The sequence below is a fragment of the Astatotilapia calliptera genome, chromosome 19 (assembly GCF_900246225.1).
Source record: "Astatotilapia calliptera chromosome 19, fAstCal1.2, whole genome shotgun sequence".
In the NCBI taxonomy this organism is placed as follows: Eukaryota; Metazoa; Chordata; class Actinopteri; order Cichliformes; family Cichlidae; genus Astatotilapia; species Astatotilapia calliptera.
The window spans coordinates 14,093,800-14,106,259 of NC_039320.1; the positions used below are offsets into that span (position 1 = coordinate 14,093,800).

At 40.0% G+C, this 12,460-nt stretch overlaps 2 protein-coding genes across 3 annotated transcripts; both read left to right on the plus strand.

The window, feature by feature from the left end:
* The first annotated feature begins 3,639 nt into the window (after positions 1-3,639).
* On the plus strand, positions 3,640-7,640 carry LOC113011918 (interferon-inducible GTPase 5-like). 2 transcript variants are annotated; one of them, XM_026151775.1, is made up of 3 exons: positions 3,640-5,110; positions 5,294-5,877; positions 6,112-7,640. In XM_026151775.1, the coding sequence occupies exons 2-3, from the start codon at positions 5,316-5,318 to the stop codon at positions 6,714-6,716; spliced, it is 1,167 nt and encodes a 388-aa protein (XP_026007560.1). In that variant the 5' UTR covers positions 3,640-5,110; positions 5,294-5,315; the 3' UTR covers positions 6,717-7,640. The 2 variants fall into 2 exon arrangements, with proteins under 2 accessions (XP_026007560.1, XP_026007561.1); XM_026151776.1 differs by having other exon boundaries at positions 3,640-4,220.
* A 2,680-nt stretch (positions 7,641-10,320) lies between these two features.
* LOC113011919 (molybdenum cofactor biosynthesis protein 1-like) lies at positions 10,321-11,936 on the plus strand. The gene has a single exon (XM_026151777.1). The coding sequence runs from the start codon at positions 10,327-10,329 to the stop codon at positions 10,975-10,977; it is 651 nt and encodes a 216-aa protein (XP_026007562.1). The 5' UTR covers positions 10,321-10,326; the 3' UTR covers positions 10,978-11,936.
* The last annotated feature ends 524 nt before the right edge of the window (positions 11,937-12,460 follow it).

Below are 12,460 nucleotides of genomic sequence, written 5' to 3' on the forward strand. Positions count from 1 at the left end.
AATCTCTCTGGTGGGTGGCATAGTTTAGAAAAACAGATCTAGGTTTTCTGTTCCAGAAAGAGCGTTAACTTAAACTGAGCTCTTCAATCTCTAGCAGTTCATTCCCTTCTTCCAAATGTTGGACAATTAGCAGCTATCACTGTTACGCCATCGATGTGGATAAAAATTCCGTCATCCTATTCATGTAATTCATCTCTCTCATTCTGTTATTTTCGTCTCTTGATGGAAACACTCAGGAGACTAACAGTCTGTTAGGGAGACTAACAGTATGATACAATTTAAAAAAAAAACAAAACAAAAAAAAAAAAACCCCACCTGATTAAACCTGAGCGGGAAAAAAACCCTGACTGCTTAAATACTCATGAGGAAATCAGGAGAAGAGACACAGCTGAAGAAAACAAGGCACAGTTGAACAGAATCAATTGATGAGAAAGAGGGAAGGCAAAATTGACACAACACACAATGGGACAAGAGAGTATCAAAATAAGATAACATAACATAACCATAACAAATACCATAACAAAGATGGACACTAAGACACATAAACCTGACAAAAGATAACCACAAAGACAGGACTGACTAAATATGGGAGACCTAGAACACAGACTAGACATAATGAACAAATGAGGACTGCTAACAATGATAACTAACAAAAGCAAATATGAACAAAAACACAACCTAAGCAAAGACAATATTCAAAACTGAAAAAAACTACAACAAAACAAGTCAGACAAAGAATAGCAAACAGAAAACTGAGCGTCTTGGAAAATGCTACCTGTTTAGTTTGGGTGGAGAGCCCCAGATTTAAGCCCTATGGGAGTGTCTCCAAGCCAAGGTGTGAAAACAGGTGTGAGTCACAATCAGCCAAGGTTTCGGGTGAACCCACTGTGAAACCTACCTAACAGGATGTGAGTGAGCGTTAAGGCATCTGGGAAGGGATCTCAAAACTGGATTACACATGGCAGACAGTCGGTGTCGTAAACCACCGCTTCTGTTCGAAGATGGTTGTTCACAGTTGACATAGGGTAGTAATGGGAAGTTCGACTCTTCTAAGAGAGCCGGCTCTTTTGGCTCCCAAATGGCTCTTAAAATATTATCATCTGTAGCATCATATTCTAGCAAATATGAATGCTTTGTGTGTTGATAAACCCTTTTGCATTTAGTGTTTTTACGAGAAGCCTTATAATTGCCTAATTTTGTGTATTTATTCTGTTACGAAAGCGGGCATTCTTACTTTTCTTTAATATTTTAATCAAACTTTTAATTTTAATTTAACGCACACACAAAAACACTGCAGACAGAAACGGAAACAAACTCAGTAGCTGAACAGTATGTCCTCAGTGCAGGTTGACAATCAGAAAACTTAGATGCCTCACCTTGGATGGGTTGATTCAGTTTCTCTTAGGTAGTATCTGCTTTTTCTTTAAACTGCATGCAATGCTGCTTCGTTTATGGGTGTCAGTCATATTTGTTTTTGTGATGCACTTGCACTTTCCTCCTCGCTGCTATTGTCTCACTCACCAACTGTAGTGATCGGCACAGCGAGCCTGAAATATTGATACAGTGGAACCCCGACTTACGAATACCCCGTTAAACGAAGAATTCAAGTTATGAAGGCACTGAACAGCAATGTTTCTGCCTGTGTTATGGCAAAATGCCCGTGTTACGAAATTCGCTGACTCTGATTGGCCGAGCCCAAAATGCCCACAATGCCTTCCGAATCATGTGACAACCCCTTGGCTTTCGTAATTGCGCTTCGCTGTTCCACTTGAACAACGTATTGTTGTTCTAGTTAGCAATTAGCCTATAGCCTATCGTTCAGCATCGCCTCACTCAAAAGGAGCGATGGGTGCTTCGACTTACGAAAATTTTCGACTTACGAAAGAAACTCAGGAACGAATTAATTTAGTAAGTCGGGGTTCCACTGTACTTCCAATACCAGCAAAAGTTTTTAATTTAAATTTGTAATCATAAATATGACATACAGACAAAAGTAAACTCTGCAATTAGCAGGATAGTCGGTAATACTCTACAACACATTGTGAGAACAGCTGAGAGGATAGTTGGTGTACCACTCCCCTCCCTGCAAGACATTTACACCACTCACCTCACCCGCAAAGCCATCACAATTGTCAACGATGCAACCCACCCCGCGCACTGTCTGTTCAGCCTCCTGCCCTCTGGAAAGAGATACAGAAGTCTCCGCTCCCGCACTACCAGGCTCACCAACAGCTTCATCCACCAGGCTGTGAGACTGCTGAACTCTCTTCCCTCCCGGCTCCCAGCCAGCAGAATCACCAGATTGGCAGAAGTATAGTAGACAGATTGGACTCTACCCCCCCACACTCTCCAACAAGGAAACACTCTCTGAACCAAGAACTGAAAACATTCCTGACTTGCATTGCAATTGCACACACCTGCTGCTATATATATTTTTTTAGTATTCTTTTAGCACTATTTATATTATTATATTACTATTTATTATCTTATTGTTAGGGCTGTTTTTGTTTTTGTTGTGCATCTGCACCTTATTGTTGTCAATGCCTACGCATTTTTTTGGGACAGTGTGAAACGTAATTTCAATTCCTTTGTATGGCAAGTACATTTGAAGAAATTGACAAATAAAAGTATTCTATTCTATTCTATTCTATTCTATTCTAATACCCTGTAAATAGGAACTACAATTGCCTTCCGCCTCTCATACATGTGCGTGCTACGCCTCCGCAAGAGTGTGAGCCAATGAGAAACCCAAGGCACAAAACATTAGACCACAAAACACACAATCTTGACTTTGTTCACAGATAATAACTGCATTTACATTCAGCATAGAAATTATACTGTGTACGATGTATGTGTTAAATACCGTGGCAACACAACAAACCTTGTTTAAAAAAAAAAAAAAAAAGTCGGGAGTCGGCTCTCACTTGATGGGAGTCTGGTCTTCTCTTTCACTACAAAGCTCTAAGAGTGGATGCTTTTGCTCATGGCACATCACTAACATAGGAGGCTTCAGCCACACACAGACAAAAACTGGTTCATCCCAAAAACAAAACTCCTAAACACAAACTTAACAACATAGTGTATCTGTATGTGTATGTGTATTTGACCTCAATAAATTAGATGGCTCCTGAGATAGCTACAGGCTCCGTGCATGCACAGCTTAGAAATAAATGAGCTCGGCCCTGAGCAAAACGCTAACTTCAGTGTCCACTCTATTAATCCACAGTTTAAAATTGCCTATGCAGTGCTCTCTAGCCTGTGTGCCATTTGCTGCCTTTCAAGATTTCCCCTAGGTTGGCGCCAGTAACACGTCCAAAACTGAAAATGCTGGGTCTAAAACCCAGGATAATAACATTGTTATTGTGCTTTAAGTGAGAGATACATCAGGATTTTACAACAAAGTAACATCAACATCTACAGGAGGAATTATCTTTCAGTTAATCTGTTATTTAAAATTATTTAACTGTTGCTGGTTTAAAGGTATGATTGTACATATGAAAAGAGCTACTCTTCATGTTTTTGAAAAGGGTACAACCAGGTTGTTACAGGTACAACCAGTTCTACAACCGAAAAGAGAGGACGTTCTTCTTTGCCCTCAATTCAAAGCACAGTCATAGCTAACTGTACATTTTAACAAAATTCTGTTGCTATCAGTTTTTTTTTCTTATAAAGGCAGAAACAGAGGAACCTCCCTATGCTTCAGATACTGAAACTTTCCTTTTTATCATATCAGTATAGTAACTAATGTCATCTGACTGTTAGTAAACTGTGTATAATACAGAAAAAAACCTAAATCAATCAACACTTTGTTCAAATCAAACAATATGATGGCAACTGTTAAATCCTGATCTAATTATATCTTATAGAGGGAGGAATTACCTTTCAGTTTTTCTGTCATTTAAAATCATTTAATTATAGCTCTCTACTTGGTTTAAAAGTATGACTGTACGTATGAATGTAAAACTGAAAGCACAGCAGACAAAAACAATAACAGCTGCTCCTCCCATTTTTAAAAAGGGCACATCCAGGTTGTTTCAGGTACAAGCAGTTCCACAATCGAAAGAAAGAGGACATTCTTTGATCTAATTTCACTTACCTTTGAAGCTAAAATTTCTTCCATCGAAAAACTGAAAACATCTTTGTGAAAAGAAGTTAATTCGGTATTAAATAGGTTAAAAGTACCATTTGTGCTCGAGTCTTGCAAGGAAGGAGTGCCTCAAGTGAGTATCTGTTACTATTGAATTTTTTGTCTACGGGTTGTTTTTTCCCCTTTTGATTGAAAAACCATTTTTGTAGAAATTTGTCTCACCAAAACAGCTTGTGGTAAATGTATAGAACAGTAAATGAAAATATTTATACTCTTCAGTCATATAAATAACTAAAATAAGCATGTGCTGTATAATCTCTTGAATCAAACCAGAAAATGATTATAGTTTTTTCAGTTTGTGGGACTGCCATGGATACTCCATCTCACCTCTTTGAAAACAAAGAACTTCGTGAAGAAATTAAGGAAGCAATAAAATAACATCTACATCTCATCAGAAGGAGAAATTATCTTTCAGTTTATCTGTCGTTTAAAATTATTTAATTATAGCTGGTTTAAAAGTGTGACTGTATGTATGAATGTAAAACCGAAAGTTCAGCAGACAGAAACAATAACAGCTGCTCCTCCTGCTTTTGAAAAGGGAGTAGCCTATTCACTGTTAATAGTAATGTCACTGTTAATAAACTCAATTGTTAAATCACGATCTTAATATGTCTTTCAGAAGGGGGAATTACCTTTCAGTTTATCTAATATTTATTTAATTATAGCTCTGTTTGGTTTTAAAAGTATGACTGTACGTATGAATGTAAAATCCAAAGTTCACCAGACAAAAAACAACAGCTGCTCCTCCCATTTTTATAAAGGGCACATCCGGGTTGCTTTACGTACAACCTGTTCCACAGTCGAAAGAAAGAGGACATTCTTTAATCCAAATTCACTTACCTTTGAAGCTAATATTTCTCCCATCGAAAAACTGAAAAACATATTTTGTGAAAAGAAGTTAATTCAGTAATCCGTTGGTTAAAAGTATCATCTCTACTCGAAAGCAAGGAAGGAGTGCCTCAAGTGAGTATCTGCTAATATTCCGTTTTTTGTCTAGGGCTTTTTTTCTCCCTTTTGATTGAAAAACACATTTTGTAGAGATTTGTCTCGCCAAAACAAGTTATGTAAAATATGTAGAACAGTAAATGAAAAGATTTTTACTGTTCAGTCATATAACTAAATTAAGCATGTACTGTATAATCTCAGAAAATCAGTTTGTGGGACTGCCATGGATACTCCATCTGAACTCTTTGAAAACAATGAACTTCATGAAGAAATTAAGGAAGCAATGAATAAAAGCCAGGAAGAAGGGGCTGCTAAGATCATGGAGCTTTTGGATCAGCAGAAAAACACTCCACTAAATATTGCCATCACTGGAGAATGTGGTTCTGGGAAATCCACCTTTGTTAATGCTCTTAGAGGCCTATCAGATGATGATGAGAACTCTGCGCCTACTGGTCCAATTGAAACCACCAAAAAGGCCACACTATACACTCATCCAAAGTATCCCAATGTTAAAATATGGGATCTCCCTGGAATTGGCACCACCAAGTTTCCAGCTGCTAAGTACCTAGAGCATGTTGAGTTTCAGAAGTTTGACTTCTTCATCATTATCTCAGACACTCGCTTCAGGGAAAATGATGTGAAACTTGCTCATGAGATTCAGAGGATGAAGAAAAAGTTCTACTTTGTTCGCTCAAAGATTGACAACGATTTGCATATGGAACAAAAAAAGAAAGGATTCAATGAAGAGGAGACTGTTTCCAAAATCAGAAATAACTGTATTGAAGGTAAGTTTCTTTTGTAATACAAAACATTAATATATAAATATTTAATCTGTGCCTTATTAAATACTATCATAAAGTATTATTTTCTTCATTTTCCCTTTTTTTTTCTTTAGTTTCATTTTTGTTGTTTTAAGAGTTAAGATTTTTCAATTAAAATTAATACATTTTAATGTTGACAGTATATTTAGATGACATAAAGTCGCACGCATTAAATACCTTTTGTACTTTATTATACAGGGCTTCAAAATGAAGGTCTAGAGTCCCCCCAAGTATTCCTGGTGTCCAGTTCTGAGCCCCACAAGTACGATTTCAGCCTTTTAGGGGAGACTCTTGAAAAGCAACTTCCTGCACACAAAAGGAATGCTCTGCTGTTGGCCATGCCCATCATCAACCTGGAGATAATCGGCAAGAAGAAGGAGATATTTCAGGGCAGGATTAAATATTATGCTGCTCAAGCTGTTATTTGCCCAGTTTCCACTATTTTGAAAGATGTCACCAGAGAATACCAAGCTGGGTTTGGTCTCGATTGTGAGTCACTGCAGAAACTCGCCGATAGCATAGGACTGCCTTTGAGTGATTTAGAAGCTGTCATGAAATATCCTCTTGCTGATAACGAAAAGTTCATGGCTGTTTTTACAGATATCCTCTCATTATCAGCTCGTTCAGCCTCTGTAGCTGTGGGTGAAAAGTTGAATATCTTTTCAGCTATAGGGTTTGTGGGATCAACAGCATTGTCATGTTGCTCAACACACTACAATATAAACCGTTTGCTGGATATGTTTGTTGATGATGCACAGAGGGTTTTCACAAAGGTTTTAGATCATGTGGCAGCTAAGCCCTGATGGGCTGACATCACTCAGAGTAAGTTAAAACTTAAGAGTCAACAAGCATGTACTCTTTGAAAATAACTCTCTTACTGAGCAGAGGTACTATGCTATATCTGACTTTAAGCTTTGAAGACGAATGTTCCTTCTGGGTATGTTGATATATTTGATTTAGAAAATTTTATAAAATCAAAACTAATCATAAATAGAGAACGTTTTTGTTAGCAATATGTCATATTTTTCTTGAGTTTTTAGATCACCTATACCCTTATGGTTTTATATTTGTGTGTGTTGCTGTGTCCTTTTATGGTTGCTCAGTGTAGATTGGAATGATCATGGAAATCAACACATGTTGCATACTTGGTACTATACAGTATTAATATTTTCTTTGCAAGCTCCTTTGACTACGATGACCTGGATGACTGAGAACCTTCACAGACATACAGTATTAATATATTTTATCTATCTTTGCTGTAATTTCATTTGAAATCAGTCGGTTCCTGAACCTTTTTAATTAGTTGTAGTTGGTTTCTTGAGACAAATGATTTTGCTCACTTTGGTTGGTTAGTTTCTCTCAAGAAAGCTGCAACAAAATTTGCCTTTTCTGCCAACCACACTTTGAAAAGGCAAAAATATCACCCTATATTAGAACATAACTCCTACTGATCAGCTGAACACATTGTGGTCTACTTGCAAAACTACAGACTGTCTCATCTCAACTTGAATGAGTTGTTTTATTGAGCTATGGTGATACATAGATAAATCATCTGAATGATCCTTTCAATGTAGTATATGTAATTACTACAGATCAAAGCTGAAATAAAGTACATGATCAAAATTGTTCACAGTATTCCTTCATTCAGTTAGAGCGTGCTTAGATGAGTATCAACTATTAAATCTTTTATTAAAATGTTTCTGCCCTCAATTCAAAGCACTTTCATAGCTAACTGTACATTTTAACAGGATGCTTTTACAACCAGTTTTATCAGTATCTCTTTTATTGTCATTACTAATAATCAAGCAAGGATTAGAACGTTGTAGTATTGCTCATGAAGGTATTACATCTTTCTGCATATAAAGCGTGAAGCACTGTCATAAGCAGGGGTGTAAAGAATAGAAATCATACTGTGATCTTTGCATCCCGCAGATTGTGTTGAGTATTCACTGCCCTCCAGTGTTCACATTGTGTAACTACAACAGAAATAAGTCAGGAAACGTTCAAGCTCCCAGGCCTCTGGTAGAGGACCCGAGCTTGAAGGATAAACCGCCCGCAGGGGCGTGCTGGGTGTTTTTTATATATATATATATATGTGTATATATATATATATGTATATATATATATGTATATATATATATATATATATATATATATATATATATATATATATATATACACACATATATATACATATATGTGTGTATATATATATATATATATATATATATATATATATATATATACACACATATATATACATATATGTGTGTATATATATATATATATAGAAAAAAACACCCAGCACGCCCCTGCGGGCGGTTTATCCTTCAAGCTCGGGTCCTCTACCAGAGGCCTGGGAGCTTGAGGGTCCTGCGCAGTATCTTAGCTGTTCCCAGGACTGCGCTCTTCTGGACAGAGATCTCCGATGTTGTTCCCGGGATCTGCTGGAGCCACTCGCCTAGCTTGGGAGTCACCGCACCTAGTGCTCCGATTACCACGGGGACCACCGTTACCTTCACCCTCCACATCCTCTCGAGCTCTTCTCTGAGCCCTTGGTATTTCTCCAGCTTCTCGTGTTCCTTCTTCCTGATATTGCTGTCATTCGGAACCGCTACATCGATCACTACGGCCGTCTTCTTCTGTTTGTCTACCACCACTATGTCCGGTTGGTTAGCCACCACCATTTTGTCCGTCTGTACCTGGAAGTCCCACAGGATCTTAGCTCGGTCATTCTCCACCACCCTTGGGGGCATCTCCCATTTTGACCTCGGGACTTCCAGGTTATACTCGGCACAGATGTTCCTGTACACTATGCCGGCCACTTGGTTATGGCGTTCCACGTATGCCTTGCCTGCTAGCATCTTGCACCCTGCTGTTATGTGCTGGATTGTCTCTGGGGCATCTTTACACAGCCTGCACCTGGGGTCTTGCCTGGTGTGATAGACCCCAGCCTCTATGGATCTTGTGCTCAGAGCTTGTTCTTGTGCTGCCATGATTAGTGCCTCTGTGCTGTCTTTCAGTCCAGCTTTGTCCAGCCACTGGTAGGATTTCTGGATATCAGCCACCTCCTCTATCTGCCGGTGGTACATACCGTGCAGGGGCCTGTCCTTCCATGATGGTTCCTCGTCTCCCTCCTCTTTCTTGGGTTTCTGCTGCCTGAGGTATTCACTGAGCACTCGGTCAGTTGGGGCCATCTTCCTAATGTATTCTTGGATGTTCGTTGTCTCATCCTGGACTGTGGTGCTGACACTCACCAGTCCCCGGCCCCCTTCCTTCCGCTTAGCGTACAGCCTCAGGGTGCTGGACTTGGGGTGAAACCCTCCATGCATGGTAAGGAGCTTTCTTGTCTTTATGTCAGTGGCTTCTATCTCCTCCTTTGGCCAGCCTATTACCCCAGCAGGGTACCTGATCACGGGCAGGGCGTACGTGTTGATGGCCCGGATCTTGTTCTTACCATTCAGCTGACTCCTCAGGACTTGCCTGACCCTCTGCAGGTACTTGGTGGTTGCAGCTTTTCTAGCGGCCTCTTCATGGTTCCCATTCGCCTGCGGGATCCCCATGTACTTGTAACTGTCCTCTATGTCTGCAATGTTGCCTTCTGGTAGTTCAATCCCCTCAGTTCTGACTACCTTCCCTCTCTTTGTTACCATCCGGCTACACTTCTCCAGTCCGAACGACATTCCAATGTCATTGCTGTATAGCCTGGTAGTGTGGATCAGTGAATCGATGTCTCGTTCACTCTTGGCATACAGCTTGATGTCATCCATGTACAGGAGGTGGCTGACAACTGCTCCGTTCCGTAGTCGGTATCCGTAGCCAGTCTTGTTAATGATCTCACTGAGGGGGTTCAGGCCTATGCAGAACAGCAGTGGGGACAGAGCATCTCCTTGGTAGATCCCGCACTTGATGGTGACTTGTGCTATGGGCTTGGAGTTGGCCTCTAGTGTTGTACGCCACATCCCCATTGAGTTCCTGATGAAGGCTCTTAGGGTCCCATTGATCTTGTACAATTCTAGGCATTCCAGTATCCAGCTGTGGGGCATTGAGTCATAGGCCTTCTTGTAATCAATCCAGGCAGTGCACAGGTTGGTCAGTCTGGTCTTGCAGTCTCGGCTGACTGTTCTGTCTACCAGTAGCTGGTGTTTTGCGCCTCTGGTATTCTTGCCAATTCCTTTCTGTGTCCCGCTCATGTATTGACCCATGTGCCTGTTCATCTTAGCCGATATGATGCCTGACAGGAGCTTCCATGTAGTACTGAGGCAGGTTATTGGTCGGTAGTTGGTCGGTAAGTGCCTAAGTCATTGACTTAGTCAAATGACTTAGGCACTTATGCTATGAAGCTAACGATATATATATATATATATATATATATATATATATATATAAAAGCAGGTGAGTCCTAATGTTCTGATGAGCCACGTGTCCAGGACCCCAGGAGCAGCTGTTTTTTGCACACTGCTGATAGATGCCAAAATAAATCAGAGAAACCACCCTGTTAGATTCTGCCACAGTCAAATTTGCAACAAGGTTGCCACTTGTAAACAGTCTGAGAGCAACCAGACAACAGATCTCAAAGCTCAGCTGACACATACAGACGCCCAGGGCCGCGCCACCATGGTGGATGTCGGGGGAAAACTTCCCACATGTCGAACAGCCGTAGCCTGTGCCACCGTTAGCTTAGGCCCCACCGCCTTCCGCCTGCTTCGAGATAACCAGCTGGCCAAGGGCGACGCCTTGACTGTGGCGCAGTTGGCTGGCATCATGGCTTCGAAGCAGACCTCCACCCTCATCCCCCTCTGCCACCCTTTACCCTTAGACCACACCGCTGTCACATTTCACCTGGATGAGCTTCTTAATGCCGTTGTCATCACAGCGACATGTCGCACCACGGGCAGGACGGGAGTGGAGATGGAGGCTCTGACCACTGCTTCTGTAACAGCGCTCACCGTCTACGATATGTGCAAGGCGGTGAGCCATGACATCATCATCACGGATATAAAACTCGTCAGTAAGACAGGCGGTAAAAAGGACTTTCATCGTCATTCAAAACAGGAAGAATGAGATCAAAGACTGCACTATGGTTTTCCACAAATTAAACTTTGTGCCATCAATGAAAAACACATCCTGTTGGGCAGTTATCTCTCCTAGTCTGAATCGTTTTGTCTAATATGTAGTTTACTGAAGTTTTATCAATATTTTCAGTGTCATAATTCCTGCTTTTCCCTCCAGAGGGTTCACAAGTATTACATTGATAGTCCTCCCTGGAGGTTTTTGGAGTGAAGAAGAAACTGATTGCAGATGGCACTGATAATGTGCTTTTAAATTTGAAAGAATTTAATTTATGAAACTTGAAAACTGAACACAAACAAAAGAAGAGAGCAGCAAACGTTTCAGTGCATATTCCAGTCAGTCCCATACTCGCTTGCTCTTTTTCTTAACTTGCTTTTTATTGCAGTGACTAACACTACCACTATGATTGTTTTAACCTTGCTTTTTTTTTTTTTTTTAGATAATTAGGATATGAAATTTTAGTTTTGATGTTTTTCTACCTACCTCTGTAGTACACTGCAAACTAGATTTGTACTACATTAAAGTAGAGGATGGTAGTAAAATAAACTTATCAAATGACTGATAACACAAATAACCCGTTACACAGTACGTTAACCCATTATTGCTCAATATGTTGTTAAAGTCTGTGTTCCTGTAACTTCCCTCCACTTGTGTGCTGTCTGTACCAGCCGTTTTCTTTTGTTTTTGAAGATTATTATGATTTTCATTGGTTGCATTAACTGTGCATTCACTTCACATCATCACACATCTCTTTTTTTAAAAATGAAGTATGGCATGTTTTGTGTTCATTTCCCTCTCAGAGAATGGCAGTATTCTCCGGTTATATAATAACGTTCATCCACTGGATATAACAATGACTGTGTGGCTTGACAGGGTGGTTCCACTCTGGTTACAACACACAGCCTGTTCCATTATGTTTTTTCAGGTTATTAAAGAAACACTAAAAGGGACGATCCTGGTTTTTTTGGCCTCGAAGTCTTATAGCTTGTAAAATGAATGCCTTACGACTTATTATAGCAGGTTTATAAGGACAAACTGAAATGAAGGAGTCTTGGTTTTCTGACTGCATAGTTATCAAAGCTCATCTTGTACATGGCTTGGTACCCAATCTGTAGCTAGTCTCTAGCTCATTCCCTTCTTCCGAATGATGGAACGCTGCAATCACTGTTTTGCTGTCAATGTGGTTGAAAATTCCATCATCCTATTCACGTTGCAGCTCGGTATTTTCGTCTCTGGTTCCGCAACACCTGACGTGGACCTTGTTAGAGTTCTCTCTCTGCGTTAAGCTTGGTTAGCGAGGACCTTTACTGCATACAAACACTGCAGGTGAGAATCAAACCTGCAACTCCTATTCCAAAGGCATGGAGTCTTACCACTACACTGTCCAACTGCTCTTATTTCTGTTTTTATGTCTGTTTATTCATATATACATATATATATATATATATATTGTAACAGGGAGAGTGTATGAAAT

What these genes read in the sequence shown, in the direction of transcription:
- LOC113011919 (XM_026151777.1), top strand. Translation starts at nt 10,327, where the DNA reads ATGAGCCACGTGTCCAGGACCCCAGGAGCAGCTGTTTTTTGCACACTG.
- LOC113011918 (XM_026151775.1), top strand. Translation starts at nt 5,316, where the DNA reads ATGGATACTCCATCTGAACTCTTTGAAAACAATGAACTTCATGAAGAA. An exon ending in CAGAAATAACTGTATTGAAG is followed by an intron (nt 5,878 to 6,111) that starts GTAAGTTTCTTT and finishes TTTATTATACAG; the next exon opens with GGCTTCAAAATGAAGGTCTA.